This window comes from Caloenas nicobarica, chromosome 1 (assembly GCF_036013445.1).
Source record: "Caloenas nicobarica isolate bCalNic1 chromosome 1, bCalNic1.hap1, whole genome shotgun sequence".
Classification (NCBI taxonomy): domain Eukaryota; kingdom Metazoa; phylum Chordata; class Aves; order Columbiformes; family Columbidae; genus Caloenas; species Caloenas nicobarica.
This window is the reverse complement of record NC_088245.1, coordinates 31,153,102-31,179,136: the sequence shown is the minus strand read 5'-3', so window position 1 is coordinate 31,179,136 and position 26,035 is coordinate 31,153,102. Positions and strand designations below refer to the sequence as shown.

Genomic DNA, 26,035 nt, shown 5'->3' with positions numbered 1-26,035 from the left:
CAGGTGGCACTGAACACAGTCAGAGCCTACTGCTTCAGCATGACGCAATCTGGTGACACAAGGCAGGGAAGGAGGGGGAAGCCAGGTGGCAAGGGACCTCGAGATTCCCACAGAAGTCACTTGTCTGGTCTTTTGGGCTGTCTAGCAACAGTGGGACAGGGCGAAGCTTTGCTGCGCGCTCAGCGCTTCCTCAGCAGCCCCGTCTGTGGCCACCCCCGCCGTATTCTCCCCCAGAACCGCGCCCGACGCAGACGGACGCATCCTTCAACAGTCTGCACACGGCAGCGAATTGGGCTCCTGAACCGCAGCTGTGCAAATGGCGCATTGGCAAAGGCACTTCCCGGCCGCCCGGCCCCGCGGGAGCCCCAACGCCGGAGCCGCAGCCCGCTCGCCCGGGGCCGGCGTCCCCCCGCCCGCGGTGACGCCCCCGTCCCTCCCGCGGTGACGCCCCCGTCCCTCCGGCTGTGACGCCCCGAGCTGCCGCTGTGAAGCCGCCCCCTGCAGGCGCCGGCGCTCAGTGCTGTCGCCGCCACAGCGGGACCGGCAGCGCGTGTGTGGCTCGGAGCGTCGGGAGCTGCGACCCGCTCGGGACTCGCCTCTTCTCGGCTCTTCTCGCCTTCTCAACGCCCTCTACAACTGTCCGCCCGGGGCTCGGTTCTGGGCTGCTCTTGCCCTCTCCGCTCCCTCTACAACTGTCCGCCCGGGGCTCAGTTCTGGGCTTCACTTGCCCTCTCCGCGCCCTCTACAACTGTCCACGAGGGGCTCGGGTCTGGGCTTCACTTGCCCTCTCCGCGCCTCCTCTCCTTGCTCTCCCGGGGCTCGGCAGAGTCCACCGGGCGCCTCCTGCGGCTGCTCACCCCGGAGCGGGCTGTGCCCTCGTCGCCGCGAAGCATGCAGTGCTTCATGGCATTGCTCAGGAGCGCGCGGGAGCGGCCGCCGTCCGACAGCGCTTGCGCACCCAGCACCGCCGGGGCCTCGGAGATCCGGGAGAAGGGCCGGGGCGGGCTGCACAGCGCGGCCGCCAGCGGCGACCTCGCCCGGCTGCAAGGAATCTGGTGGCGGAAGAGATTCCGCATCAACTCGCGGGACGCCAACAAGCAGTAAGGAGCGGGCAGTGCCCGTAGCGAAGATCCACGTGCCCTGGCTGGAAGAGCCAGCGAAGCCCAGCACGATCGCAAGCACCCTAGGGACAGGCCGGCTCCACAGCGCTGCCCTTACCGGAGGCCCGCCCGAGCTGGGACAGGGGCCAGCGGATGCGCCACTCTGCCTGCTCTGCCAGCCTGCTCCCTGTAGTGACCCTTCTGTGGAGCTCCGCAGGCCTTTGTGCAAGCAGAGACGGCTCCTTTCCTCTTGCCTGACTGTTGCCGGTCTTGCTTGAGCGGTACATGGAGCCGCAGAGCCACAGGGCACAGCTTCCCGTTGCTGCTAGAAATCCCATCTCCCCTGTCTCTAGGACACATCCGGTGCAGGACTCGCCGGGGGCAAAGCCAGGAGCTTACGCAGACTCCACGGTCTCCGTAGACTTACGTGGCCTCCAGAAGCTCCAGGCTGCCAAGACGCCATGTCCTTTGCTGTGCTGGGTGGCCGGGCAGGCCTGGCTGGAGGCAGGGACCAGTGCCTGGGCACAGGAGTCCGTTCGTGCAGCTTCATTGACACAGCTTAGGAGATGCCTCCTGGCTCAGCAGATGTGCTGAGGATTGTGCCTAGCCAGCCCCAGGCTTTGGGTGTGCAAGTGCTGCCACCGGCTCTGGCACGAGAAAGCTGGCTTTTGGCTTCCTTTTTGGCAGTTGAGCCTTGTGGCCCTAGGCGGTGGGCACCGCAGCCCGAAACGATGTCTTCAGCTGTCTTGTCTGTGTTAACTGGCTGTATTTAATTTCTAGGACGCCTCTGCATCTTGCTTGTGCGAACGGCCATGCAGATGTCGTTCGATTTCTGGCAGGCAAGAAGTGCAAGCTAAACCCTCGTGGCATGTTTAAGAAAACGCCGCTGATGCTGGTACGTGGAATATGTTAGGCAGTTGTACGTGGGGCTTGTCAGTGATGCACTGAGCGATACCTGCCTCGCGGGATTCTTTACGTAGGCCTGCGTAGAAACAGGTATGTTGCAGTCAGTGGGGAAGGAGCATATATTACGTAATCTTTGAAGACGCTCGTACTTTCCCGTGTCGCAAAGATGCAGGAGTTGTGAGAGAGAGAAATGTCCATGTTGGAAGTTACTCCTCCCTTGTGGCTTGTTTCCAGGCAGTACAGCATCAGCACAAAGACTGCGTGACTGCTCTGCTGGAGCACGGCGCCAACCCCAACCACAAAGGTGCTGGTGGCAACACTGCCCTTCACATGGCTGCTGTCATGCCCAGCAAATCGATGGTGGAGCTCTTACTCGAGCACAATGCCCATATTGATGCTCGGAATGACGTAAGCTTGGGCTTTGGGTAAGGCTTCTCTTCCCCAAACTCGCTTGACTTTCCTGTGTTCTTCTAAGGGAGACGATTTCTCCTTTCAGTTGGGATATACTCCTCTTGCCGTTGCGATCATCGAGCGCCGTGAAGAGATGGTTGAGTTCCTCCTTCAAAACGGAGCTGACGTGAACGCTCGAGATAAGTGTCAAAGGTGAAGTTTTGTCAAAAGCGTGCGTGGGACTCCTGAGCATTGTTCCGATTGGATTGTTGGGAGCTATAGGAATGAGCTTTGAAAAAGAACCAGGAGCTGCCCAGAAGGAGCTCGTTCTGTGCCACTTGGGAAAGCAGACCCACACTCTGCTGCTCTCTTACCTCAGGGGATGATCTCTGCACTGAGGACTGCAAGAAAGCGTTGGCTGTGGTGCCAACACACGCACACGTGCGCGTGAGCGTGCACACACATGCACGCATGCACACAGGCACACACACACACAGACCTCCTGAGTCTGCTCTGGGGAGACGCTTGGCCTGGAGGCCTCCTGAGGTCCCACCACACTCAATTGTCCGACGCATCCACACGTTTTGCTGTAATTTCACTCTGCCTGTAGGAGGGGAAACGAATTGTTTGAGGAGCAAAGGAGGAGTCAAGTAAGGGCAAGTCAATGTCTGCAGAAGCTGATCTATTTCCTATGGTTTCTTGGACGCTTTAGGACCACTCTTAAGATTGCCGCTTATGCTGGGAATACGAATGTAGCACGGCTTCTTCTTCAGCATGGTGCTGTTCTTTCTCATCACGGCAAGGACGACTTCACAGATATGGGTTATCTCGATCAGTTTACTTCTGGGTAAGTGTTTGACATCCTTGTTAGAGCAGCTGCATTGTCAGCATGTCCGCGCTGATGTACAGCCCTTTTTGCTTGAATGGGGTGTTGAGACCTTTTCTGAAGCTGGGCTCAGTGACATCTTCTGATGCATCTCCTTCCATGGAGTAAAAACCCACAGCTTTCGGAACAAAGCATGCTTGACGATTGCTCTAGCAAAACAAGCGGTTGGTTCCTTCGCTGCAGGCTTCTGGCACAGTAGCAGTCTTGTGCTAATGCACCGTTTTGCGTAGCAGCCTTGGCCTGGAGCATGTTTTTACTGTTTTCTTGTTTCTTTGGGGTTTTTTGTTTTGTTTTTACTTCTGCTTATGAAGCAACCCTGAAAGTGGTCTCTCTCCAGAGCCCCAACTGCCCCTCTGCCAGGGTTGTTAGAACATGACACCTGTGCAATGTAGTTAACCCCTGCAGTGCTTGGAATGCAACCGCAATCTTTGTTGGCCTCTTGGCATCCCACTTAGGAGCTCTCTACACTCTCGGGGCCTCAGAATAAGGATGGGAATTTCTGAAACCCTTCAAAGTCCGGAAGGAGTTTCAGGAGACGTTACCCCAGCTTGGCGTGAAGAGTGGCTGCAGCATTAGTATAGCATCCCACTGAGGTAGAAGCCTTGTAGTTAGATGTCAGTCTCGCTGGCCCCCAAAATGGAGAAGAGGGGGGTTTATAACATGAGACTGTAGCCAGCAGGGGTGAATTACCCCATCAACAGGAACAGGCACCTGTACTGTGAACATGCCTGTAGTGAGTACTTCAGTCTGCAACAGGACTGCAGTCAGTTCTGTGTACGTGTGTGTGTGCGCGCGTGTGTGTGTGTTACCTTTCGCACCTGGTTCTGAATATGTGTACGATGGCTCCAGAATGGCTGTTGCACTTCCAGTAGAGAGCGTATGCAAGTATGGGGGTACGTTCACCAATTTCGTTTCCTTCCTTTTTGTATATAGTCTTTCTAAGATCCTGGAGGAATACGCAAGAAGTAAAAGGACAGGAGAATGCTCTGTAGGAGGCACAGGAGGTGCAGCAGTACCTGAGATCTCTTCCTCTGGGACGACTGCTGCCCCTCCCCTGGGAGCACCTGCGCATATTGGAGCAGGTAGGATCTCCCACCGTGGAGGAGGTGATGAGGACAAATCGCTGTGGCCTGAAGGGGAATGAGAACCCTTTGTTAAAGGCAGGGCCCATGGGATGGGAGAAGGCACAGTAAAATAAGCACTCACAACTGCATTGTGCCTCTTATTTCCTTTGAAGGTGCCTTGCCAGAAGCTGGAGCACAGCAAGAGGAAGATTTTGATTCCCTGTCTGATTTTGAGGTACCTTCTCTGAAGGTGGGGCCCGGCTGGGCGTGCTTACTTTTTGGCTCTTTACCTTCTGCTGCTGCTTCTGACTCAGGCTTGGAAACCCAGCATCACTTAGGTTGAAACAGACCCTTAAGATCTTCGAGAAGGAGTCTGTGTCACTTCTAACGCATGTCTTTTAATTTACACAGACGGATTCTGAAGATGCAATGGAACTGTTGGATTCCGTGCTGCTTCCATCTGCAAAGCAACAAGGAGTGTGTGTGCAGCCTGTCGAGGAGGAGGAGTGCCACAATGGTAATTTCCTGACAGACTAAATGGTTCCCTTTGTAAGCTTCTCTGGAGTGAAGTGGATGGGGAAAAGCAGATTGAAATAAGCGCTCACAGCAGCGTGGTGCTTCTTACCTCTTTGTAGGTGTGTTGCCAGCAGCAGGAGCAGCACAAGAAGAAGACGACGACGACTCCCCTTTTGATTCTGAGGTAGAATCCTAGCATCACTTAGGTTGGAATAGAGCCTTAAGATCATCGAGTCCAAGCGTATGGTTGAAGGGTGACTCAACCACTTCCCTGGGCAGCCTGCTGCAGTGCTCGATACCTCTTTCAGTGAAGAAACTTTTCCCGATAACCCATCTAAACCTCTCCTGGAGCAACATAAGGCTCTTTCTTCTTGTCCTATTACTGCATATGTGGCAAAAGAGACCGACACCCACCTCGCCACAACCTTCATTCTGGTAGTTGTAGGGAACGATAAGGTCTCTCCTCGGCCTCCTTATCTCCTCACTGAATAGCCCTGCTTCCCTCAGCTGCCCCTCACAGGACTTCTTCTCTAGACCCTCCACCAGCTTCATTGCCCTTCTTTGGAAGTGCCAGGTTTAACATGTATCTTTATATTTACACAGACGGATTCTGAGGGTCCAACAGAAGTGTCAGCTGTCGTGCTGCTTCCACCTGCAAAGCAACAAGGAGCGTGTGCGCAGCCTGTCGCAGAGGAGCGCCACAACGGTAATTTCCTGACAGACTAAATGGTTCCCTTTGTAGCCTTCTCTGGAGTGAAGCGGGTGGGGGAAAGCAGATTGAAAGAAGCACTCTCTGCAGCGTGGCGCTTTTTACCTCTTTGTAGGTGTGTTGCCAGCAGCAGGAGCAGCACAAGAAGAAGACGATGACTCCCCTTTTGATTCTGAGGTAGAATCCTAGCATCGCTTAGGTCAGAATAGAGCCTTAAGGTCATCGAGTCCAAGCGTATGGTTGAAGGGTAACTCAACGGCTTCCCTGGGCAGCCTGCTGCAGTGCTTGATTACTCTTTCAGTGAAGAAATTTTTCCCAATATCCTATCTAAACCTTTCCTGGAACAACATAAGACTCTTTCTTCTTGTCCTATTACTGCACATTGGGCAAAAGAGACTGACACCAACCTCGCCACAACCTCCTTTCTGGTAGTTGTAGGGAACGATAAGGTCTCCCCTTGGCCTCCTTATCTTCTGAATAACAGCCCTGATTCCCTCAGCTGCTCCTCAGAGGACTTGCTCTCTCGACCCTCCACCAGCTTCATTGCCCTTCTTTGGAAGTGGCAGTTCTAACGCGTATCTTTATATTTACACAGACGGATTCTGAAGGTCTAACGGAACTGTTGGATGCCGTGCTGCTTCCAGCTGCAAACCAACAAGGAGCGTGTGCGCGGCCTGTTGCAGAGGAGCGCCACAATGGTAATTTCCTGACGGACTAAATGGTTCCCTTTGTAAGCTTCTCTGGATTGAAGCGGATGGGGAATAGCAGAGTGAAATAAGCACTCCCAGCAGCGTGGCGCTTTTTACCTCTTTGTAGATGTGTTGCCAGCTGCAGGAGCAGCACAAGAAGAAGAAGATTTTGACTCCTCTTCTTTGGATGAGGTGCTTTGTCTTCCTGAGCTAACATAATTGTTACGCTTCTTAAGCCCAGCTGCTGAAACGCAGCGTGATGCTGCAGGGTTGCTGCAGATGCCTTTCCTCACTGTCTGTCGGTCTGTGCTCTTGCTCGCTCAGGTTTGTGCGCTGGAGAGAGAAGAGCTTCCGCTCAAGAAGGAGGCTTCGACACAAACCGATTGTCAAGGCGACAGTCAGGTGACTCTTAGGGCCTGATGCAGATATCTGTAAAGCAAGCCTGTCAGTGTCAGGAGGCCTGTTCTTGCTACGGAGTTCCTTTAGGAGTGCTGCTGAGAGGCAGTTTTTGAATTGGGACCTGAAGTCTATTTCGGACCTCATTCTGTTCCCGTTGTGAAGCAGAAGTGCTGCATAAAGAGGGAAAACAGTCGGTTAGAAAAAAGCCGGTGGCACAGCCTCTCAGCCTCTGTTCTGAGGAGGAAAATACGGAAGCCTTTTCTGTGTATTAGGAAAGAGAAAGCTTCATGATGAGCTGCGGATAGTTTGGGTGTGCTCAGCTGAGAAAGGTGCCAGCAGATGCCTGCTGGTGGTGGCCAAAATCTCTCATCTTTGAATTCACTGAGTCATAGAAGCATAGAATGGTTTGGGTTGGACAGGCCCTCTAAAGATCATTTGGTCCAAGCCCCTGCTGTGGGCAGGGACATCTTCCAAAGATCAGGTTGCTCAACACCCCGTGCAGCCTGACTTGGACAATTCCAGAGACGGGGCATCCACAACTTCTCTGGGCAGCCTGGTCCAGTGTGCCACCACCCTGGTTCCAACCCTCTGATCATTTCTGTGGCCCTCCTCTGGACCCACTCTAACAGGCCCATGTCTTCCTTATGCTGGGGACCCAAGAGCTGGATGCAGTAGTCCAGGTGGGGCTCACAAGAGCAGAGCAGAGCAGAAGGGGAGAACCACCTCCCTCCAGCTGCTGGCCATGCTGAAGATCAATCTAATGATATGATCCCATGCCTAAAAGCATGTGTCCTGTTGTCATCTTCTTATTGACTTCTCCATGCTCATGCAACACCGTTTCTTTAGCGACGGTTCACATGGCTGCAGCAGGAGTTTGCCAACACTTTCAGAAAGTACTCCCTGGCAGAAGCTTCACTTGAAGCCGAGAAGCGCTACAGCAGGGGCCTGCAGGAACAGAAACTGCAGCTGCAGAAGGAACTGGACAGCTCTAAATCTCAGGTAGGGAGAAAGCCTGTCTCTTGTCTCTTGGCAGGGGCCCAGGCCTTTTCTGTTGCAAACCAGAGTGAGGAACAGAGCCTTAGTTGGGGGTCCGCTCCTTTTTATCAAACCTAAGCTGACTGCTGGCGATTCTTGCTTTGGTTTGACAGCTGCAGGAACTGCAAGAACGGCTTATCCGGAGCGAGCGTTATGCCAAGTCCCTGGAGAATGCCATAGAGAATAAGGAGAGGGAGCTAACAGCTTCCAGGAACCTGCAGAGCCTTCTGGTCACATCTTCTGGAACTGCGGCTATCCCAGAGCTGGAAGAACGCCTGCAACAGTAAGGAAGTCACACAGTGGGGCAAGGCTTTGCTTTCTGCGATTGCGGGAAAACAACTGGACTGTCTTCCTGCATCCCGGCAAGATAGTACTACATGGTTTTCGCTTTTGTTTTAGATGAGGTTCTATCACACTCTTCCTTTGGGATTTGTGGTCTTGTGGACTTCTGTGATAAGACCTGTACTTCTTTTTCAGGCTCCAAGTTGGAATGGCCAGGCTGGAAGCCACAGCCCAGCAACAAGCCAAGACCATTGAGGCCCTTCACAAAGACCTGCAAGCCTCTGCCTCAGTAAGCTAGTCAGAACCTTCCCTTTTCACGACCTACCAGAGCCTAGGTCCATATTCGGGTGGGGAAATTTGAAGAAGAGGTTTTCCCAAAGAGCCTGGGAGAGACCATTTCATCTGTTCTACTGACTACAGGCTGCCCTGAAAGTCCTGCTGCCTCACTCCCCAGCTTTCTGGCTTTGAGAGTTGCCCCATGAGACTACAGCCGGTCCTACTTTAGTCCCACCTAATGCCGTCTTTGTTAAGGACTTGACAGACAGGGACTGGCTTCGCTGTGTTCTGCTTTAGAACACTTGTGAGGTTGAGACCTCAGGCAGCACTTCAGACAGTGGCTGTGGAGAGGCATTTGGTACCTTCAGCTGCAGACTTTCCTTGGGCTGTGGTGGTGCCGAGCGCTTCATCCTGAAGGCCTGACTTCTTTGGAGAAATCTGTCTGACGTTCTGCATAGGGATCCTGTTCCTGTGCTCTGTGTGTGAAGTATCTTTGTATTTTGAAAGCGTGGGAGCGAAAGCAGGGAATCGAAGAGGCCGTCTGAGAAGAAACGCCAGTTGGAAGCGCTTCCGGAGAAAACACGGAGAAGTAATGGCGCGCTGGAGGAAGAACCTACCAGGCATGGCTTTTTAGTGATTTAAAAAAACCAGCACGTTGAGTAGTAGTCAAGCGTTACTGAACTCTTAACGTAACAGCACATACTAACCGCTTGGGAGCAAATTCAAGCCTCATGTTCCATCTTGTAAGGCGCTTCTTTGCACGAGTCCCTGGTTTTAGAAAGTTACACAAGGCCTTGCAAATGCAGGCTGCCTGCAGTTCTGCTGGGAGGGAAGGAAGTCTTTTCTTCCTCTCTTCAGGTGAACTTTGAGCCCTCCAAGTGATGTGTGGCACTGGAGCGCTGGCTGCTCTCAGCAATTCCTGGCCTGTCAAGCGCATTACAGATGAAGCAAGCCATGGCTGTGCTGCTTACCTAAGAGGAGGTGAAAAAGACCGACTGTTGCTTTATGTCACACTTTCCTTACTAATTTGCTGTACAGCTTGGAGACGCTTCTGGAGGCATCTCAGACAAAGGTGATGGAATACGCAGGGAGGAAGAGAGAGTCCCAGCCCAGTGTCCAGAGAGACATGAAGAAGAGCTGTTCTGAGGTGGCCCAGCAAGCTGGTAAACAAAGAAGAAAGGTGAGCTTTGGTTCGTTTGGTGGACTGGAGGTGATTCCTTTTTCTGCTGGAACCTGTATGATTCTCGTCCTATACTATTTTCCATGTTGCTGATTATCTGTTAGCTGTATTTTGCAATTGATTGAATTCTCTTGATGCTCCTGCTGCCGTTGTAGCATTAGATGGTGATGACATTGAGGAACACGGATGTAGTTATCCTGATGGCTAAAAGCCACGAGCCAGGAGTCCCAGCAGGGCTGCTGAGCTCAATGGCCTCTCCAAGCAGGATGCAGTCCCAGGGGCGCCAAGCGAGAAGAGCGGAGCGGGTCGTCATCATAGCCCGGGATTTTAAAACATTTTAACATTCTGTCGGCAGGTGACAAATGCAGTCTCGATGGCCTCCCACCTTGCGGATTTCCACAGAAGTGAGTAACTTCAGAGCTCTCTCTTTGGCTTGCTTTTGGTTTGCCGCCTACAAGTTGTTGACGTTTCCCAACAGCTGGAGATTCAGTTGAAACAACACGTGCAGCAGGCAAGATCAACCCAGGACCTGCGAGAAGTTTTTCCGCTTTGCCTGGGGCTCAGGGAGAGCCAGTCCAGAACCCAGGATTAGGCTCAGAAGTCATTTGGGACTCCCTCGGTAGGTCACAGCCCAGTAAAGCAGTCTAAAAGAGAGATGGGAGAAAGAGCTGGCCAGGAAACAAGGCAAAAACCACAAGGAGTTGATCCCTGTCTCCATGGAACACAATTTTCCACTTGTGGCTGTAGCCCCCAGGCTGTAGCTTTGTTGTTGACACATTTGAGTGTTCGGTTTTTGGTATCTGGATCTGCGCATTAGTGCTGTACTTCCAGAAGCCACTTCCCAGTACAGCCTTTGGCCCAGCCTGCTGTAAAACTAATACAAAGCCTTTTCTTTTCCCACGCTTCCCCAGTCACTGCTGAACCTCCGCCATTAGCAATGAGAAGATGCTGGAGCAGAGGAAGTGTCGCTGCCAGGAAACAGAGAGCACACAAGGGACAGGAATGAAGCCTGCAAACCTTTCCATTCCACCTTGTGCAGCCATTGCCCTGCATCTAGTTCCAGTTGTTCTGTTGCAGCTTGCTATTTAATAAACTGTGTCGTCTAGTCCGTGTCTTCGTTTTGCTGCCCAACTGGAGCGCTTGGGACCTCGCGGGTTTGGATGGGGACAGTCCTATCTTTGAAGGCTCACTCAGGCTCTCAACCCATGTGGGCACTTAACAGAATCACAGGAGCACAGAATGTTAGGGATTGGAAGGGACCTCAAAAGATCATCTAGTCCAATCTCCCCGCCGGAGGAGGAACGCCCAGATGAGGCTAGACAGGAATGCGTCCAGGAGGGTTTTGAATGTCTCCAGAGAAGGAGACTCCACTACCTCCCTGGGCAGCCTGTTCCAGTGTTCTGTTACCCTCACTGAGAAGAAGTTTCTTCTCAAATTTAAGTGGAACCTCTTGTGTTCCAGTTTGAACCCATTACCCCTTGTCTTATCATTGGTTGTCACCGAGAAGAGCCTGGCTCCATCCTCGTGACACTCACCCTTCACGTATTTAGAAACATTAATGAGGTCTCCCCTCAGTCTCCTCCAAACTAAAGAGACCCAGCTCCCTCAGCCTTTCCTCATAAGGGAGATGCTCCACTCCCTTCATCATCTTTGTTGTCCTATGCTGGACTCTCTCCAGCAGTTCCCTGTCCTTGAACTGAGGGGCCCAGAACTGGACACAATATTCCAGATGAGGTCTCACCAGGGCAGAGTAGAGGGGGAGGAGAACCTCTCTCGACCTCCTAACCACCCCCCTTCTAATACACCCCAGGATGCCATTGGCCTTCTTGGCCACAAGGGCACAACGCTGGCTCACGGTCATCCTCCTGTCCACCAGGACCCCCAGGTCCCTTTCTCCTGCGCTGCTCTCTACTAGGTCATTCCGCAACCTATGCTGGAACCTGGGGTTGTTCCTACCCAGATGCAAGACTCTGCACTTTCCCTCGTTATATTTCATTAAATTTTTCCCCGCCCAACTCTCCAGCCTGTCCAGGTCTCGTTGGATGGCAGCACAGCCTTCTGGCCTGTCAGCCACCCCTCCCAGCTTGGTGTCACCAGCAAACTTGCTGACAGTGCACTCAGTTCCCTCATCCAAGTCATTGATGAATATACCGAATAATACTGGCCCCGGTACTGACCCTCGAGGCACTCCACTAGATACACGTCTCTCTCTGTCCTTGCTCTGAAGGAATATCAGTCGTGCAGACGTCTGCAACAGGGAGCACACATCTGTGTCCTTTTCCTCTGGGGAGCCCTGAGCCATGATTGTGCTCAGATCGGGGACTAGCGCTGAGCTACTGCTAATAATCAGTTACCAGACTCTTCCCGCCTTTCTAGAGCAATCCTCCTGGTGGTCTGGGCAGAAGGTGGTGGTTGAGCTTCTGGTAGCCATGGAAGCTTTGCAGCTCCCACAGGGATCTGATGGATTTGTAGCCCACCGAGGGGAAAGGTGCGAAGAAGTGGGCAAAAGCTGGAATGGGGGAATGCCACCTCAGCCTAAGGAAAAACATTTTCTCTTGTGGGGGTGGTGAGAGAGCGGTGTCAGGGAGCAGCACAGGCATGCTGCTCCCTTGGGGACGGGGAGCACAAGGGGGTCCCATAGCCAGCCGGGCAGTCCCGGGCAGGCAGACGGCGCAGCCAAGAGCCCAGAGGGACAAGCAAGTGCCCGGTGAGGCAGCGGCTCTGAGGGCAAGCTGAGATGTCAGGCCAGGCCGGGCTGGGGATCAGGCCCAGTGCTGGCAGGCAGGCTCAGACGCAGCCCAGTGCTGGCCAGGCAGGGCCACGGGGAGGTCGAGGGCAGGTCTGGAGCACCGAGGGCTGTGGCCAGGACCAGGCAGAGCTGAGACAGAGGTGGAGACAGGGATGGCCTGACAGAGCTGAGACAGGGCCTGGCGGCCTCTGCCTGCGCCTCAGTGGGCCTCCTTGTCCCATGGGCTGGAGGCCCCAGACACCTGGCCTGGGGCCTGAGGCCCCAGCTCAGCCTGCTGGTGGCTTCTTTGTGCCACAGAGAGCTTGCGAAGTCTCCACACTTGGCGATGCTCCAAACTGGATGTGGCCCTATATCACCTGCCCTGGCTGACCCTGCGTTGAGCAGGGCAGGGACCGATGAGGTGGGCGAGACGAGACTCCTTCCACCCTCGATGATGCTGGGCTTTTCAAGGCACAAATGTCTTCTGTGGTCTGGAAACTTCAAGCTGCAGGCCCGCTTTCCTTCGGCTACACCTCCTGCCCGACTAAATGAGCCTTTAGCCCAATTCTGACCTCAGCTTAGCTGCAACTGTAGTCTTCCTCGGGCTACATGCAACAGACAAAACAACCGCAGACTGTAGCCAGCATCGCCAGGCACAAAGATGGCAACAAGCTCCTCAGACACCAAGCCATGTTGCGAGGTCTGATGCCACCAGTGAAGAATGGCCATAGAGTTAGCCAAGGGAATCTTGATTTCTAAGCCCTGCTTTGAGACCTGCAAGTGCAGAAGCAGCATCGTGCTTCAGGTCTGGCTGGGCAGCAGTGGAAGCGGCCAGCTCTGGAGGTCCACCTGGCCCAGTCCTCATTACTTCAAGTGCAAGGAGATAGCCAGCTAGGCATTACGACTTCGAGAAGCCGCCCTTCACAAAGATGGCAAAGCACACTTGGCAAAAACAGACTTGCCCCTCCAGTCAACCACCCTTCACATTGGTGAATGTTAAGGGATCTCCGGGCTCTAACAGCAAAACAGCCTTTAGAAGATACCAAACGTACCTTCAAACTGTTATTTGGACCCATTCTGCACATAACTCAGAAAGAGACCTCTGCCCAGGAACAGTCCTGCAAACTCCCCATAAAGGCCAAGGAAATAAGCAGCAGTAAGTTCCGTGGTGATGTGCAAGCAGGTGAAATCTGGCTGCTTAGCAGTCTGCTCAACCCCTCTGCAACACCTGAGCACAGCACTTGCCCTGATGTTGGGGGTGTGCAGGGAGAGAGACAGCTCCAGTGACAGAGAGCACTAGAGAGGACCAGAATGGTTCTGGCCCTCCCTCCTCCTGTCCACCACCAGGTCGCTGCTAGGCAGTATGTAGCTTCTGAACTCCAACACCGGCGTCACAAAAAGCCTGACTCAGCATCTCTTCCCTAGTTGGCAGCAGGTAGCGTCAGGGAACGCAACACATCTGACCGAAAGCAATTCTTTTCATTCCTGCATGTCTTGCACTGGTTCCCCACAGTGTGTGGGTGTCGGTGCTGGAAGCACCCAGGGAAAGGGTGCACATGGGTCTTGTCTCCACGCAGGAGACTCTCTGGGCACATCACTGCCCCAGCCACCCTCCATGTTTCGCAGCAACAGCTGATGAGAGCACAGCAATCAAGTGCAAGGCAATATTTTCTTTGCTTGCTATCATGTCCACCCCACAGCTGCTGCCAGCTCTCTCTCTCCCACAGACGTGGGACTGCTGCCTCCACCTCAGCACTCGAGACAAAAGCGGATCTCTCCTTCACAGAGGAGAGAGGCCCGAGCTGCCATTAGCATGAGGTGAGGCAGCTACACAACCCAGATAAACCCTGCAGTGCTTGTAGTGAGCACTTCAGTCTCCAGCAGTAGTGCAGTAAGCCCTGCGTGCGTGTGTGTTTGTGTGTGTGTGCGCGTCTGTGCCTTACTCTTTATCAGCTGGCTGTGAAGATGTGTAGGATGGCTCATGAACGACCGTTGCTCTTCCAGTACACAGTGTATGCAAGTGTGGGGGTATTGATATCGAAAAGTCAGCAAAAAAAGACTCTCTAACACTGTTTTGAAAGTCTTAAACACCAGGCACTTTTATTACAGTACGCCGGACGCTCGGAGGATTGCTCCTCTAATCGAGCGTGTGCGTGATTTGCACTTTTTGGTATTTATTCCATATACCTGTTGCATATTCATTTGTCTCTACCGCTCAGTTACTACATTAAGCCTAAATTATTTACGTAACCCCACCCTTTCCCGGAAGTCCATCTTTGGTATTCGAGAGTCTTCATCGGGGGTCTCTAGTGGTCCCCGGCAGTCTTTGCACCTGGTGCCCCCCCCGGTGTCAGCTTCTTGACCTAGTTTCTTCGGCAAGCATATTGTCATTTTGTGCTGCTGCTCAGCAAAAGTCACGTACCCCGCTCTTCGTTTAGTGGAATATTCCGCTTTCCCAGCTTGCAAGCCAAGGATAGCCCGCTTTGCCTCATGTCCAGTCTCTCTAGAGCTATCGTTTCTCTGTTAGGTTTCTGTTACATTATGCCTGGTCTTGCTACATCAGGCCTAGTCTTGTTACATTATGCCTAGGTGTTTCTACAGGATTTTTGTTCCTGTTATCAGTATCTTTACCAAATGCATTTCCTTCCTTTCTGTATGTAGCCTTCCTAAGCAGCTGCAGCAATATGCCGGCTGTGAAAGGACAGGAGAATATCCTGCGGGAGGCCCACAAGGCCCAGCAGTACTTGACAGCTCTTGCTCTGGGACAACTGCTGTCCTTCCCTTGGGCACCCCCGCACTGACCGGAGCAGGTCGGATCCTTCACCAAATGAGATGTTTGGGGTCCTGGACAGTGAGGACGAGTGTTGCGGCAGCATTGAAGGAAGGCTGTAGGAAATCACTGCAGACGTAGGAGAGGGGCCAGTATACAAGATGAAGAAGTAACATGGCCTGTGAGACTTGACATGAGAGTCAAAGCAGTCCACTCCTTTTTGTCAAAATTAAGCTGACTACTGGGGATTCTTGCTGTGATTTTAAAGAAGAGGGAGAGGGAGCTAACAGGTGCTTTCACCTCTGGCCGCCACGAAGCAAATGACTGTGTGTTTGTGTCTGTGCAGCGGCTGTCAACAAGCCCCTCTGTGTCCACTCCTACTGCATTTTACTGCACAGGGGGGCGCATCCTTCAACATTTTGTTCCTAAGGAGCAGGCAAATTGGTCTCCTGAATAGCACATATGCTGTAAATGGCACATTTTCAAAGACAGGTCTTGGCCTCCCTCTCAATAACCCACCCACTCTTGCATGCAAAATGTACCTGCCCTGCAGTCCAGCAGACTGCAAATGTACCTGCCCTTCAGTTTCTAAGCTCGGGCTTGCTTGGGGTTTTGGCTTCAGGTGGCACTGAACACAGTCAGAGCCTACTGCTTCAGCATGACGCAATCTGGTGACACAAGGCAGGGAAGGAGGGGGAAGCCAGGTGGCAAGGGACCTCGAGATTCCCACAGAAGTCACTTGTCTGGTCTTTTGGGCTGTCTAGCAACAGTGGGACAGGGCGAAGCTTTGCTGCGCGCTCAGCGCTTCCTCAGCAGCCCCGTCTGTGGCCACCCCCGCCGTATTCTCCCCCAGAACCGCGCCCGACGCAGACGGACGCATCCTTCAACAGTCTGCACACGGCAGCGAATTGGGCTCCTGAACCGCAGCTGTGCAAATGGCGCATTGGCAAAGGCACTTCCCGGCCGCCCGGCCCCGCGGGAGCCCCAACGCCGGAGCCGCAGCCCGCTCGCCCGGGGCCGGCGTCCCCCCGCCCGCGGTGACGCCCCCGTCCCTCCCGCGGTGACGCCCCCGTCCCTCCGGCTGTGACGCCCCGAGCTGCCGCTGTGAAGCCGCCCCCTGCAGGCGCCGGCGCTCAGTGCTGTCGCCGCCACAGCGGGACCGGCAGCGCGTGTGTGGCTCGGAGCGTCGGGAGCTGCGACCCGCTCGGGACTCGCCTCTTCTCGGCTCTTCTCGCCTTCTCAACGCCCTCTACAACTGTCCGCCCGGGGCTCGGTTCTGGGCTGCTCTTGCCCTCTCCGCTCCCTCTACAACTGTCCGCCCGGGGCTCAGTTCTGGGCTTCACTTGCCCTCTCCGCGCCCTCTACAACTGTCCACGAGGGGCTCGGGTCTGGGCTTCACTTGCCCTCTCCGCGCCTCCTCTCCTTGCTCTCCCGGGGCTCGGCAGAGTCCACCGGGCGCCTCCTGCGGCTGCTCACCCCGGAGCGGGCTGTGCCCTCGTCGCCGCGAAGCATGCAGTGCTTCATGGCATTGCTCAGGAGCGCGCGGGAGCGGCCGCCGTCCGACAGCGCTTGCGCACCCAGCACCGCCGGGGCCTCGGAGATCCGGGAGAAGGGCCGGGGCGGGCTGCACAGCGCGGCCGCCAGCGGCGACCTCGCCCGGCTGCAAGGAATCTGGTGGCGGAAGAGATTCCGCATCAACTCGCGGGACGCCAACAAGCAGTAAGGAGCGGGCAGTGCCCGTAGCGAAGATCCACGTGCCCTGGCTGGAAGAGCCAGCGAAGCCCAGCACGATCGCAAGCACCCTAGGGACAGGCCGGCTCCACAGCGCTGCCCTTACCGGAGGCCCGCCCGAGCTGGGACAGGGGCCAGCGGATGCGCCACTCTGCCTGCTCTGCCAGCCTGCTCCCTGTAGTGACCCTTCTGTGGAGCTCCGCAGGCCTTTGTGCAAGCAGAGACGGCTCCTTTCCTCTTGCCTGACTGTTGCCGGTCTTGCTTGAGCGGTACATGGAGCCGCAGAGCCACAGGGCACAGCTTCCCGTTGCTGCTAGAAATCCCATCTCCCCTGTCTCTAGGACACATCCGGTGCAGGACTCGCCGGGGGCAAAGCCAGGAGCTTACGCAGACTCCACGGTCTCCGTAGACTTACGTGGCCTCCAGAAGCTCCAGGCTGCCAAGACGCCATGTCCTTTGCTGTGCTGGGTGGCCGGGCAGGCCTGGCTGGAGGCAGGGACCAGTGCCTGGGCACAGGAGTCCGTTCGTGCAGCTTCATTGACACAGCTTAGGAGATGCCTCCTGGCTCAGCAGATGTGCTGAGGATTGTGCCTAGCCAGCCCCAGGCTTTGGGTGTGCAAGTGCTGCCACCGGCTCTGGCACGAGAAAGCTGGCTTTTGGCTTCCTTTTTGGCAGTTGAGCCTTGTGGCCCTAGGCGGTGGGCACCGCAGCCCGAAACGATGTCTTCAGCTGTCTTGTCTGTGTTAACTGGCTGTATTTAATTTCTAGGACGCCTCTGCATCTTGCTTGTGCGAACGGCCATGCAGATGTCGTTCGATTTCTGGCAGGCAAGAAGTGCAAGCTAAACCCTCGTGGCATGTTTAAGAAAACGCCGCTGATGCTGGTACGTGGAATATGTTAGGCAGTTGTACGTGGGGCTTGTCAGTGATGCACTGAGCGATACCTGCCTCGCGGGATTCTTTACGTAGGCCTGCGTAGAAACAGGTATGTTGCAGTCAGTGGGGAAGGAGCATATATTACGTAATCTTTGAAGACGCTCGTACTTTCCCGTGTCGCAAAGATGCAGGAGTTGTGAGAGAGAGAAATGTCCATGTTGGAAGTTACTCCTCCCTTGTGGCTTGTTTCCAGGCAGTACAGCATCAGCACAAAGACTGCGTGACTGCTCTGCTGGAGCACGGCGCCAACCCCAACCACAAAGGTGCTGGTGGCAACACTGCCCTTCACATGGCTGCTGTCATGCCCAGCAAATCGATGGTGGAGCTCTTACTCGAGCACAATGCCCATATTGATGCTCGGAATGACGTAAGCTTGGGCTTTGGGTAAGGCTTCTCTTCCCCAAACTCGCTTGACTTTCCTGTGTTCTTCTAAGGGAGACGATTTCTCCTTTCAGTTGGGATATACTCCTCTTGCCGTTGCGATCATCGAGCGCCGTGAAGAGATGGTTGAGTTCCTCCTTCAAAACGGAGCTGACGTGAACGCTCGAGATAAGTGTCAAAGGTGAAGTTTTGTCAAAAGCGTGCGTGGGACTCCTGAGCATTGTTCCGATTGGATTGTTGGGAGCTATAGGAATGAGCTTTGAAAAAGAACCAGGAGCTGCCCAGAAGGAGCTCGTTCTGTGCCACTTGGGAAAGCAGACCCACACTCTGCTGCTCTCTTACCTCAGGGGATGATCTCTGCACTGAGGACTGCAAGAAAGCGTTGGCTGTGGTGCCAACACACGCACACGTGCGCGTGAGCGTGCACACACATGCACGCATGCACACAGGCACACACACACACAGACCTCCTGAGTCTGCTCTGGGGAGACGCTTGGCCTGGAGGCCTCCTGAGGTCCCACCACACTCAATTGTCCGACGCATCCACACGTTTTGCTGTAATTTCACTCTGCCTGTAGGAGGGGAAACGAATTGTTTGAGGAGCAAAGGAGGAGTCAAGTAAGGGCAAGTCAATGTCTGCAGAAGCTGATCTATTTCCTATGGTTTCTTGGACGCTTTAGGACCACTCTTAAGATTGCCGCTTATGCTGGGAATACGAATGTAGCACGGCTTCTTCTTCAGCATGGTGCTGTTCTTTCTCATCACGGCAAGGACGACTTCACAGATATGGGTTATCTCGATCAGTTTACTTCTGGGTAAGTGTTTGACATCCTTGTTAGAGCAGCTGCATTGTCAGCATGTCCGCGCTGATGTACAGCCCTTTTTGCTTGAATGGGGTGTTGAGACCTTTTCTGAAGCTGGGCTCAGTGACATCTTCTGATGCATCTCCTTCCATGGAGTAAAAACCCACAGCTTTCGGAACAAAGCATGCTTGACGATTGCTCTAGCAAAACAAGCGGTTGGTTCCTTCGCTGCAGGCTTCTGGCACAGTAGCAGTCTTGTGCTAATGCACCGTTTTGCGTAGCAGCCTTGGCCTGGAGCATGTTTTTACTGTTTTCTTGTTTCTTTGGGGTTTTTTGTTTTGTTTTTACTTCTGCTTATGAAGCAACCCTGAAAGTGGTCTCTCTCCAGAGCCCCAACTGCCCCTCTGCCAGGGTTGTTAGAACATGACACCTGTGCAATGTAGTTAACCCCTGCAGTGCTTGGAATGCAACCGCAATCTTTGTTGGCCTCTTGGCATCCCACTTAGGAGCTCTCTACACTCTCGGGGCCTCAGAATAAGGATGGGAATTTCTGAAACCCTTCAAAGTCCGGAAGGAGTTTCAGGAGACGTTACCCCAGCTTGGCGTGAAGAGTGGCTGCAGCATTAGTATAGCATCCCACTGAGGTAGAAGCCTTGTAGTTAGATGTCAGTCTCGCTGGCCCCCAAAATGGAGAAGAGGGGGGTTTATAACATGAGACTGTAGCCAGCAGGGGTGAATTACCCCATCAACAGGAACAGGCACCTGTACTGTGAACATGCCTGTAGTGAGTACTTCAGTCTGCAACAGGACTGCAGTCAGTTCTGTGTACGTGTGTGTGTGCGCGCGTGTGTGTGTGTTACCTTTCGCACCTGGTTCTGAATATGTGTACGATGGCTCCAGAATGGCTGTTGCACTTCCAGTAGAGAGCGTATGCAAGTATGGGGGTACGTTCACCAATTTCGTTTCCTTCCTTTTTGTATATAGTCTTTCTAAGATCCTGGAGGAATACGCAAGAAGTAAAAGGACAGGAGAATGCTCTGTAGGAGGCACAGGAGGTGCAGCAGTACCTGAGATCTCTTCCTCTGGGACGACTGCTGCCCCTCCCCTGGGAGCACCTGCGCATATTGGAGCAGGTAGGATCTCCCACCGTGGAGGAGGTGATGAGGACAAATCGCTGTGGCCTGAAGGGGAATGAGAACCCTTTGTTAAAGGCAGGGCCCATGGGATGGGAGAAGGCACAGTAAAATAAGCACTCACAACTGCATTGTGCCTCTTATTTCCTTTGAAGGTGCCTTGCCAGAAGCTGGAGCACAGCAAGAGGAAGATTTTGATTCCCTGTCTGATTTTGAGGTACCTTCTCTGAAGGTGGGGCCCGGCTGGGCGTGCTTACTTTTTGGCTCTTTACCTTCTGCTGCTGCTTCTGACTCAGGCTTGGAAACCCAGCATCACTTAGGTTGAAACAGACCCTTAAGATCTTCGAGAAGGAGTCTGTGTCACTTCTAACGCATGTCTTTTAATTTACACAGACGGATTCTGAAGATGCAATGGAACTGTTGGATTCCGTGCTGCTTCCATCTGCAAAGCAACAAGGAGTGTGTGTGCAGCCTGTCGAGGAGGAGGAGTGCCACAATGGTAATTTCCTGACAGACTAAATGGTTCCCTTTGTAAGCTTCTCTGGAGTGAAGTGGATGGGGAAAAGCAGATTGAAATAAGCGCTCACAGCAGCGTGGTGCTTCTTACCTCTTTGTAGGTGTGTTGCCAGCAGCAGGAGCAGCACAAGAAGAAGACGACGACGACTCCCCTTTTGATTCTGAGGTAGAATCCTAGCATCACTTAGGTTGGAATAGAGCCTTAAGATCATCGAGTCCAAGCGTATGGTTGAAGGGTGACTCAACCACTTCCCTGGGCAGCCTGCTGCAGTGCTCGATACCTCTTTCAGTGAAGAAACTTTTCCCGATAACCCATCTAAACCTCTCCTGGAGCAACATAAGGCTCTTTCTTCTTGTCCTATTACTGCATATGTGGCAAAAGAGACCGACACCCACCTCGCCACAACCTTCATTCTGGTAGTTGTAGGGAACGATAAGGTCTCTCCTCGGCCTCCTTATCTCCTCACTGAATAGCCCTGCTTCCCTCAGCTGCCCCTCACAGGACTTCTTCTCTAGACCCTCCACCAGCTTCATTGCCCTTCTTTGGAAGTGCCAGGTTTAACATGTATCTTTATATTTACACAGACGGATTCTGAGGGTCCAACAGAAGTGTCAGCTGTCGTGCTGCTTCCACCTGCAAAGCAACAAGGAGCGTGTGCGCAGCCTGTCGCAGAGGAGCGCCACAACGGTAATTTCCTGACAGACTAAATGGTTCCCTTTGTAGCCTTCTCTGGAGTGAAGCGGGTGGGGGAAAGCAGATTGAAAGAAGCACTCTCTGCAGCGTGGCGCTTTTTACCTCTTTGTAGGTGTGTTGCCAGCAGCAGGAGCAGCACAAGAAGAAGACGATGACTCCCCTTTTGATTCTGAGGTAGAATCCTAGCATCGCTTAGGTCAGAATAGAGCCTTAAGGTCATCGAGTCCAAGCGTATGGTTGAAGGGTAACTCAACGGCTTCCCTGGGCAGCCTGCTGCAGTGCTTGATTACTCTTTCAGTGAAGAAATTTTTCCCAATATCCTATCTAAACCTTTCCTGGAACAACATAAGACTCTTTCTTCTTGTCCTATTACTGCACATTGGGCAAAAGAGACTGACACCAACCTCGCCACAACCTCCTTTCTGGTAGTTGTAGGGAACGATAAGGTCTCCCCTTGGCCTCCTTATCTTCTGAATAACAGCCCTGATTCCCTCAGCTGCTCCTCAGAGGACTTGCTCTCTCGACCCTCCACCAGCTTCATTGCCCTTCTTTGGAAGTGGCAGTTCTAACGCGTATCTTTATATTTACACAGACGGATTCTGAAGGTCTAACGGAACTGTTGGATGCCGTGCTGCTTCCAGCTGCAAACCAACAAGGAGCGTGTGCGCGGCCTGTTGCAGAGGAGCGCCACAATGGTAATTTCCTGACGGACTAAATGGTTCCCTTTGTAAGCTTCTCTGGATTGAAGCGGATGGGGAATAGCAGAGTGAAATAAGCACTCCCAGCAGCGTGGCGCTTTTTACCTCTTTGTAGATGTGTTGCCAGCTGCAGGAGCAGCACAAGAAGAAGAAGATTTTGACTCCTCTTCTTTGGATGAGGTGCTTTGTCTTCCTGAGCTAACATAATTGTTACGCTTCTTAAGCCCAGCTGCTGAAACGCAGCGTGATGCTGCAGGGTTGCTGCAGATGCCTTTCCTCACTGTCTGTCGGTCTGTGCTCTTGCTCGCTCAGGTTTGTGCGCTGGAGAGAGAAGAGCTTCCGCTCAAGAAGGAGGCTTCGACACAAACCGATTGTCAAGGCGACAGTCAGGTGACTCTTAGGGCCTGATGCAGATATCTGTAAAGCAAGCCTGTCAGTGTCAGGAGGCCTGTTCTTGCTACGGAGTTCCTTTAGGAGTGCTGCTGAGAGGCAGTTTTTGAATTGGGACCTGAAGTCTATTTCGGACCTCATTCTGTTCCCGTTGTGAAGCAGAAGTGCTGCATAAAGAGGGAAAACAGTCGGTTAGAAAAAAGCCGGTGGCACAGCCTCTCAGCCTCTGTTCTGAGGAGGAAAATACGGAAGCCTTTTCTGTGTATTAGGAAAGAGAAAGCTTCATGATGAGCTGCGGATAGTTTGGGTGTGCTCAGCTGAGAAAGGTGCCAGCAGATGCCTGCTGGTGGTGGCCAAAATCTCTCATCTTTGAATTCACTGAGTCATAGAAGCATAGAATGGTTTGGGTTGGACAGGCCCTCTAAAGATCATTTGGTCCAAGCCCCTGCTGTGGGCAGGGACATCTTCCAAAGATCAGGTTGCTCAACACCCCGTGCAGCCTGACTTGGACAATTCCAGAGACGGGGCATCCACAACTTCTCTGGGCAGCCTGGTCCAGTGTGCCACCACCCTGGTTCCAACCCTCTGATCATTTCTGTGGCCCTCCTCTGGACCCACTCTAACAGGCCCATGTCTTCCTTATGCTGGGGACCCAAGAGCTGGATGCAGTAGTCCAGGTGGGGCTCACAAGAGCAGAGCAGAGCAGAAGGGGAGAACCACCTCCCTCCAGCTGCTGGCCATGCTGAAGATCAATCTAATGATATGATCCCATGCCTAAAAGCATGTGTCCTGTTGTCATCTTCTTATTGACTTCTCCATGCTCATGCAACACCGTTTCTTTAGCGACGGTTCACATGGCTGCAGCAGGAGTTTGCCAACACTTTCAGAAAGTACTCCCTGGCAGAAGCTTCACTTGAAGCCGAGAAGCGCTACAGCAGGGGCCTGCAGGAACAGAAACTGCAGCTGCAGAAGGAACTGGACAGCTCTAAATCTCAGGTAGGGAGAAAGCCTGTCTCTTGTCTCTTGGCAGGGGCCCAGGCCTTTTCTGTTGCAAACCAGAGTGAGGAACAGAGCCTTAGTTGGGGGTCCGCTCCTTTTTATCAAACCTAAGCTGACTGCTGGCGATTCTTGCTTTGGTTTGACAGCTGCAGGAACTGCAAGAACGGCTTATCCGGAGCGAGCGTTATGCCAAGTCCCTGGAGAATGCCATAGAGAATAAGGAGAGGGAGCTAACAGCTTCCAGGAACCTGCAGAGCCTTCTGGTCACATCTTCTGGAACTGCGGCTATCCCAGAGCTGGAAGAACGCCTGCAACAGTAAGGAAGTCACACAGTGGGGCAAGGCTTTGCTTTCTGCGATTGCGGGAAAACAACTGGACTGTCTTCCTGCATCCCGGCAAGATAGTACTACATGGTTTTCGCTTTTGTTTTAGATGAGGTTCTATCACACTCTTCCTTTGGGATTTGTGGTCTTGTGGACTTCTGTGATAAGACCTGTACTTCTTTTTCAGGCTCCAAGTTGGAATGGCCAGGCTGGAAGCCACAGCCCAGCAACAAGCCAAGACCATTGAGGCCCTTCACAAAGACCTGCAAGCCTCTGCCTCAGTAAGCTAGTCAGAACCTTCCCTTTTCACGACCTACCAGAGCCTAGGTCCATATTCGGGTGGGGAAATTTGAAGAAGAGGTTTTCCCAAAGAGCCTGGGAGAGACCATTTCATCTGTTCTACTGACTACAGGCTGCCCTGAAAGTCCTGCTGCCTCACTCCCCAGCTTTCTGGCTTTGAGAGTTGCCCCATGAGACTACAGCCGGTCCTACTTTAGTCCCACCTAATGCCGTCTTTGTTAAGGACTTGACAGACAGGGACTGGCTTCGCTGTGTTCTGCTTTAGAACACTTGTGAGGTTGAGACCTCAGGCAGCACTTCAGACAGTGGCTGTGGAGAGGCATTTGGTACCTTCAGCTGCAGACTTTCCTTGGGCTGTGGTGGTGCCGAGCGCTTCATCCTGAAGGCCTGACTTCTTTGGAGAAATCTGTCTGACGTTCTGCATAGGGATCCTGTTCCTGTGCTCTGTGTGTGAAGTATCTTTGTATTTTGAAAGCGTGGGAGCGAAAGCAGGGAATCGAAGAGGCCGTCTGAGAAGAAACGCCAGTTGGAAGCGCTTCCGGAGAAAACACGGAGAAGTAATGGCGCGCTGGAGGAAGAACCTACCAGGCATGGCTTTTTAGTGATTTAAAAAAACCAGCACGTTGAGTAGTAGTCAAGCGTTACTGAACTCTTAACGTAACAGCACATACTAACCGCTTGGGAGCAAATTCAAGCCTCATGTTCCATCTTGTAAGGCGCTTCTTTGCACGAGTCCCTGGTTTTAGAAAGTTACACAAGGCCTTGCAAATGCAGGCTGCCTGCAGTTCTGCTGGGAGGGAAGGAAGTCTTTTCTTCCTCTCTTCAGGTGAACTTTGAGCCCTCCAAGTGATGTGTGGCACTGGAGCGCTGGCTGCTCTCAGCAATTCCTGGCCTGTCAAGCGCATTACAGATGAAGCAAGCCATGGCTGTGCTGCTTACCTAAGAGGAGGTGAAAAAGACCGACTGTTGCTTTATGTCACACTTTCCTTACTAATTTGCTGTACAGCTTGGAGACGCTTCTGGAGGCATCTCAGACAAAGGTGATGGAATACGCAGGGAGGAAGAGAGAGTCCCAGCCCAGTGTCCAGAGAGACATGAAGAAGAGCTGTTCTGAGGTGGCCCAGCAAGCTGGTAAACAAAGAAGAAAGGTGAGCTTTGGTTCGTTTGGTGGACTGGAGGTGATTCCTTTTTCTGCTGGAACCTGTATGATTCTCGTCCTATACTATTTTCCATGTTGCTGATTATCTGTTAGCTGTATTTTGCAATTGATTGAATTCTCTTGATGCTCCTGCTGCCGTTGTAGCATTAGATGGTGATGACATTGAGGAACACGGATGTAGTTATCCTGATGGCTAAAAGCCACGAGCCAGGAGTCCCAGCAGGGCTGCTGAGCTCAATGGCCTCTCCAAGCAGGATGCAGTCCCAGGGGCGCCAAGCGAGAAGAGCGGAGCGGGTCGTCATCATAGCCCGGGATTTTAAAACATTTTAACATTCTGTCGGCAGGTGACAAATGCAGTCTCGATGGCCTCCCACCTTGCGGATTTCCACAGAAGTGAGTAACTTCAGAGCTCTCTCTTTGGCTTGCTTTTGGTTTGCCGCCTACAAGTTGTTGACGTTTCCCAACAGCTGGAGATTCAGTTGAAACAACACGTGCAGCAGGCAAGATCAACCCAGGACCTGCGAGAAGTTTTTCCGCTTTGCCTGGGGCTCAGGGAGAGCCAGTCCAGAACCCAGGATTAGGCTCAGAAGTCATTTGGGACTCCCTCGGTAGGTCACAGCCCAGTAAAGCAGTCTAAAAGAGAGATGGGAGAAAGAGCTGGCCAGGAAACAAGGCAAAAACCACAAGGAGTTGATCCCTGTCTCCATGGAACACAATTTTCCACTTGTGGCTGTAGCCCCCAGGCTGTAGCTTTGTTGTTGACACATTTGAGTGTTCGGTTTTTGGTATCTGGATCTGCGCATTAGTGCTGTACTTCCAGAAGCCACTTCCCAGTACAGCCTTTGGCCCAGCCTGCTGTAAAACTAATACAAAGCCTTTTCTTTTCCCACGCTTCCCCAGTCACTGCTGAACCTCCGCCATTAGCAATGAGAAGATGCTGGAGCAGAGGAAGTGTCGCTGCCAGGAAACAGAGAGCACACAAGGGACAGGAATGAAGCCTGCAAACCTTTCCATTCCACCTTGTGCAGCCATTGCCCTGCATC

At 53.2% G+C, this 26,035-nt stretch overlaps 2 protein-coding genes across 2 annotated transcripts; both read left to right on the top strand.

Moving 5' to 3' along the window:
- Positions 1–316: 316 nt before the first annotated feature.
- LOC135984863 (ankyrin repeat domain-containing protein 20B-like) lies at positions 317–10,080 on the top strand. Its single transcript, XM_065627606.1, has 19 exons — positions 317–418; positions 505–1,100; positions 1,454–1,634; positions 1,807–1,995; positions 2,241–2,414; positions 2,503–2,609; positions 3,109–3,243; positions 4,216–4,364; positions 4,520–4,596; positions 5,466–5,568; positions 6,388–6,452; positions 6,585–6,662; positions 7,506–7,658; positions 7,808–7,977; positions 8,172–8,265; positions 8,760–8,872; positions 9,291–9,432; positions 9,788–9,836; positions 9,911–10,080. The coding sequence occupies exons 1-19, from the start codon at positions 317–319 to the stop codon at positions 10,078–10,080; spliced, it is 2,847 nt and encodes a 948-aa protein (XP_065483678.1).
- A 5,785-nt stretch (positions 10,081–15,865) lies between these two features.
- On the top strand, positions 15,866–25,629 carry LOC135984820 (ankyrin repeat domain-containing protein 20B-like). Its single transcript, XM_065627466.1, has 19 exons — positions 15,866–15,967; positions 16,054–16,649; positions 17,003–17,183; positions 17,356–17,544; positions 17,790–17,963; positions 18,052–18,158; positions 18,658–18,792; positions 19,765–19,913; positions 20,069–20,145; positions 21,015–21,117; positions 21,937–22,001; positions 22,134–22,211; positions 23,055–23,207; positions 23,357–23,526; positions 23,721–23,814; positions 24,309–24,421; positions 24,840–24,981; positions 25,337–25,385; positions 25,460–25,629. Exons 1-19 carry the CDS (start codon positions 15,866–15,868, stop codon positions 25,627–25,629), a joined length of 2,847 nt encoding a protein of 948 aa, XP_065483538.1.
- Positions 25,630–26,035: the final 406 nt, after the last annotated feature.

Bases quoted from the DNA above. Each gene is read 5' to 3' on its own strand.
- LOC135984863 (XM_065627606.1), top strand. From the start codon at position 317: ATGGCGCATTGGCAAAGGCACTTCCCGGCCGCCCGGCCCCGCGGGAGC. The intron at 2,610-3,108 runs GTGAAGTTTTGT...TGGACGCTTTAG, and splicing joins GCTCGAGATAAGTGTCAAAG to GACCACTCTTAAGATTGCCG. The intron at 6,663-7,505 runs GTGACTCTTAGG...CCGTTTCTTTAG, and splicing joins ATTGTCAAGGCGACAGTCAG to CGACGGTTCACATGGCTGCA.
- LOC135984820 (XM_065627466.1), top strand. From the start codon at position 15,866: ATGGCGCATTGGCAAAGGCACTTCCCGGCCGCCCGGCCCCGCGGGAGC. The intron at 17,184-17,355 runs GTTCGTGCAGCT...TTGTGGCCCTAG, and splicing joins GTGCCTGGGCACAGGAGTCC to GCGGTGGGCACCGCAGCCCG. The intron at 24,422-24,839 runs GCATGGCTTTTT...TTTGCTGTACAG, and splicing joins CTGGAGGAAGAACCTACCAG to CTTGGAGACGCTTCTGGAGG.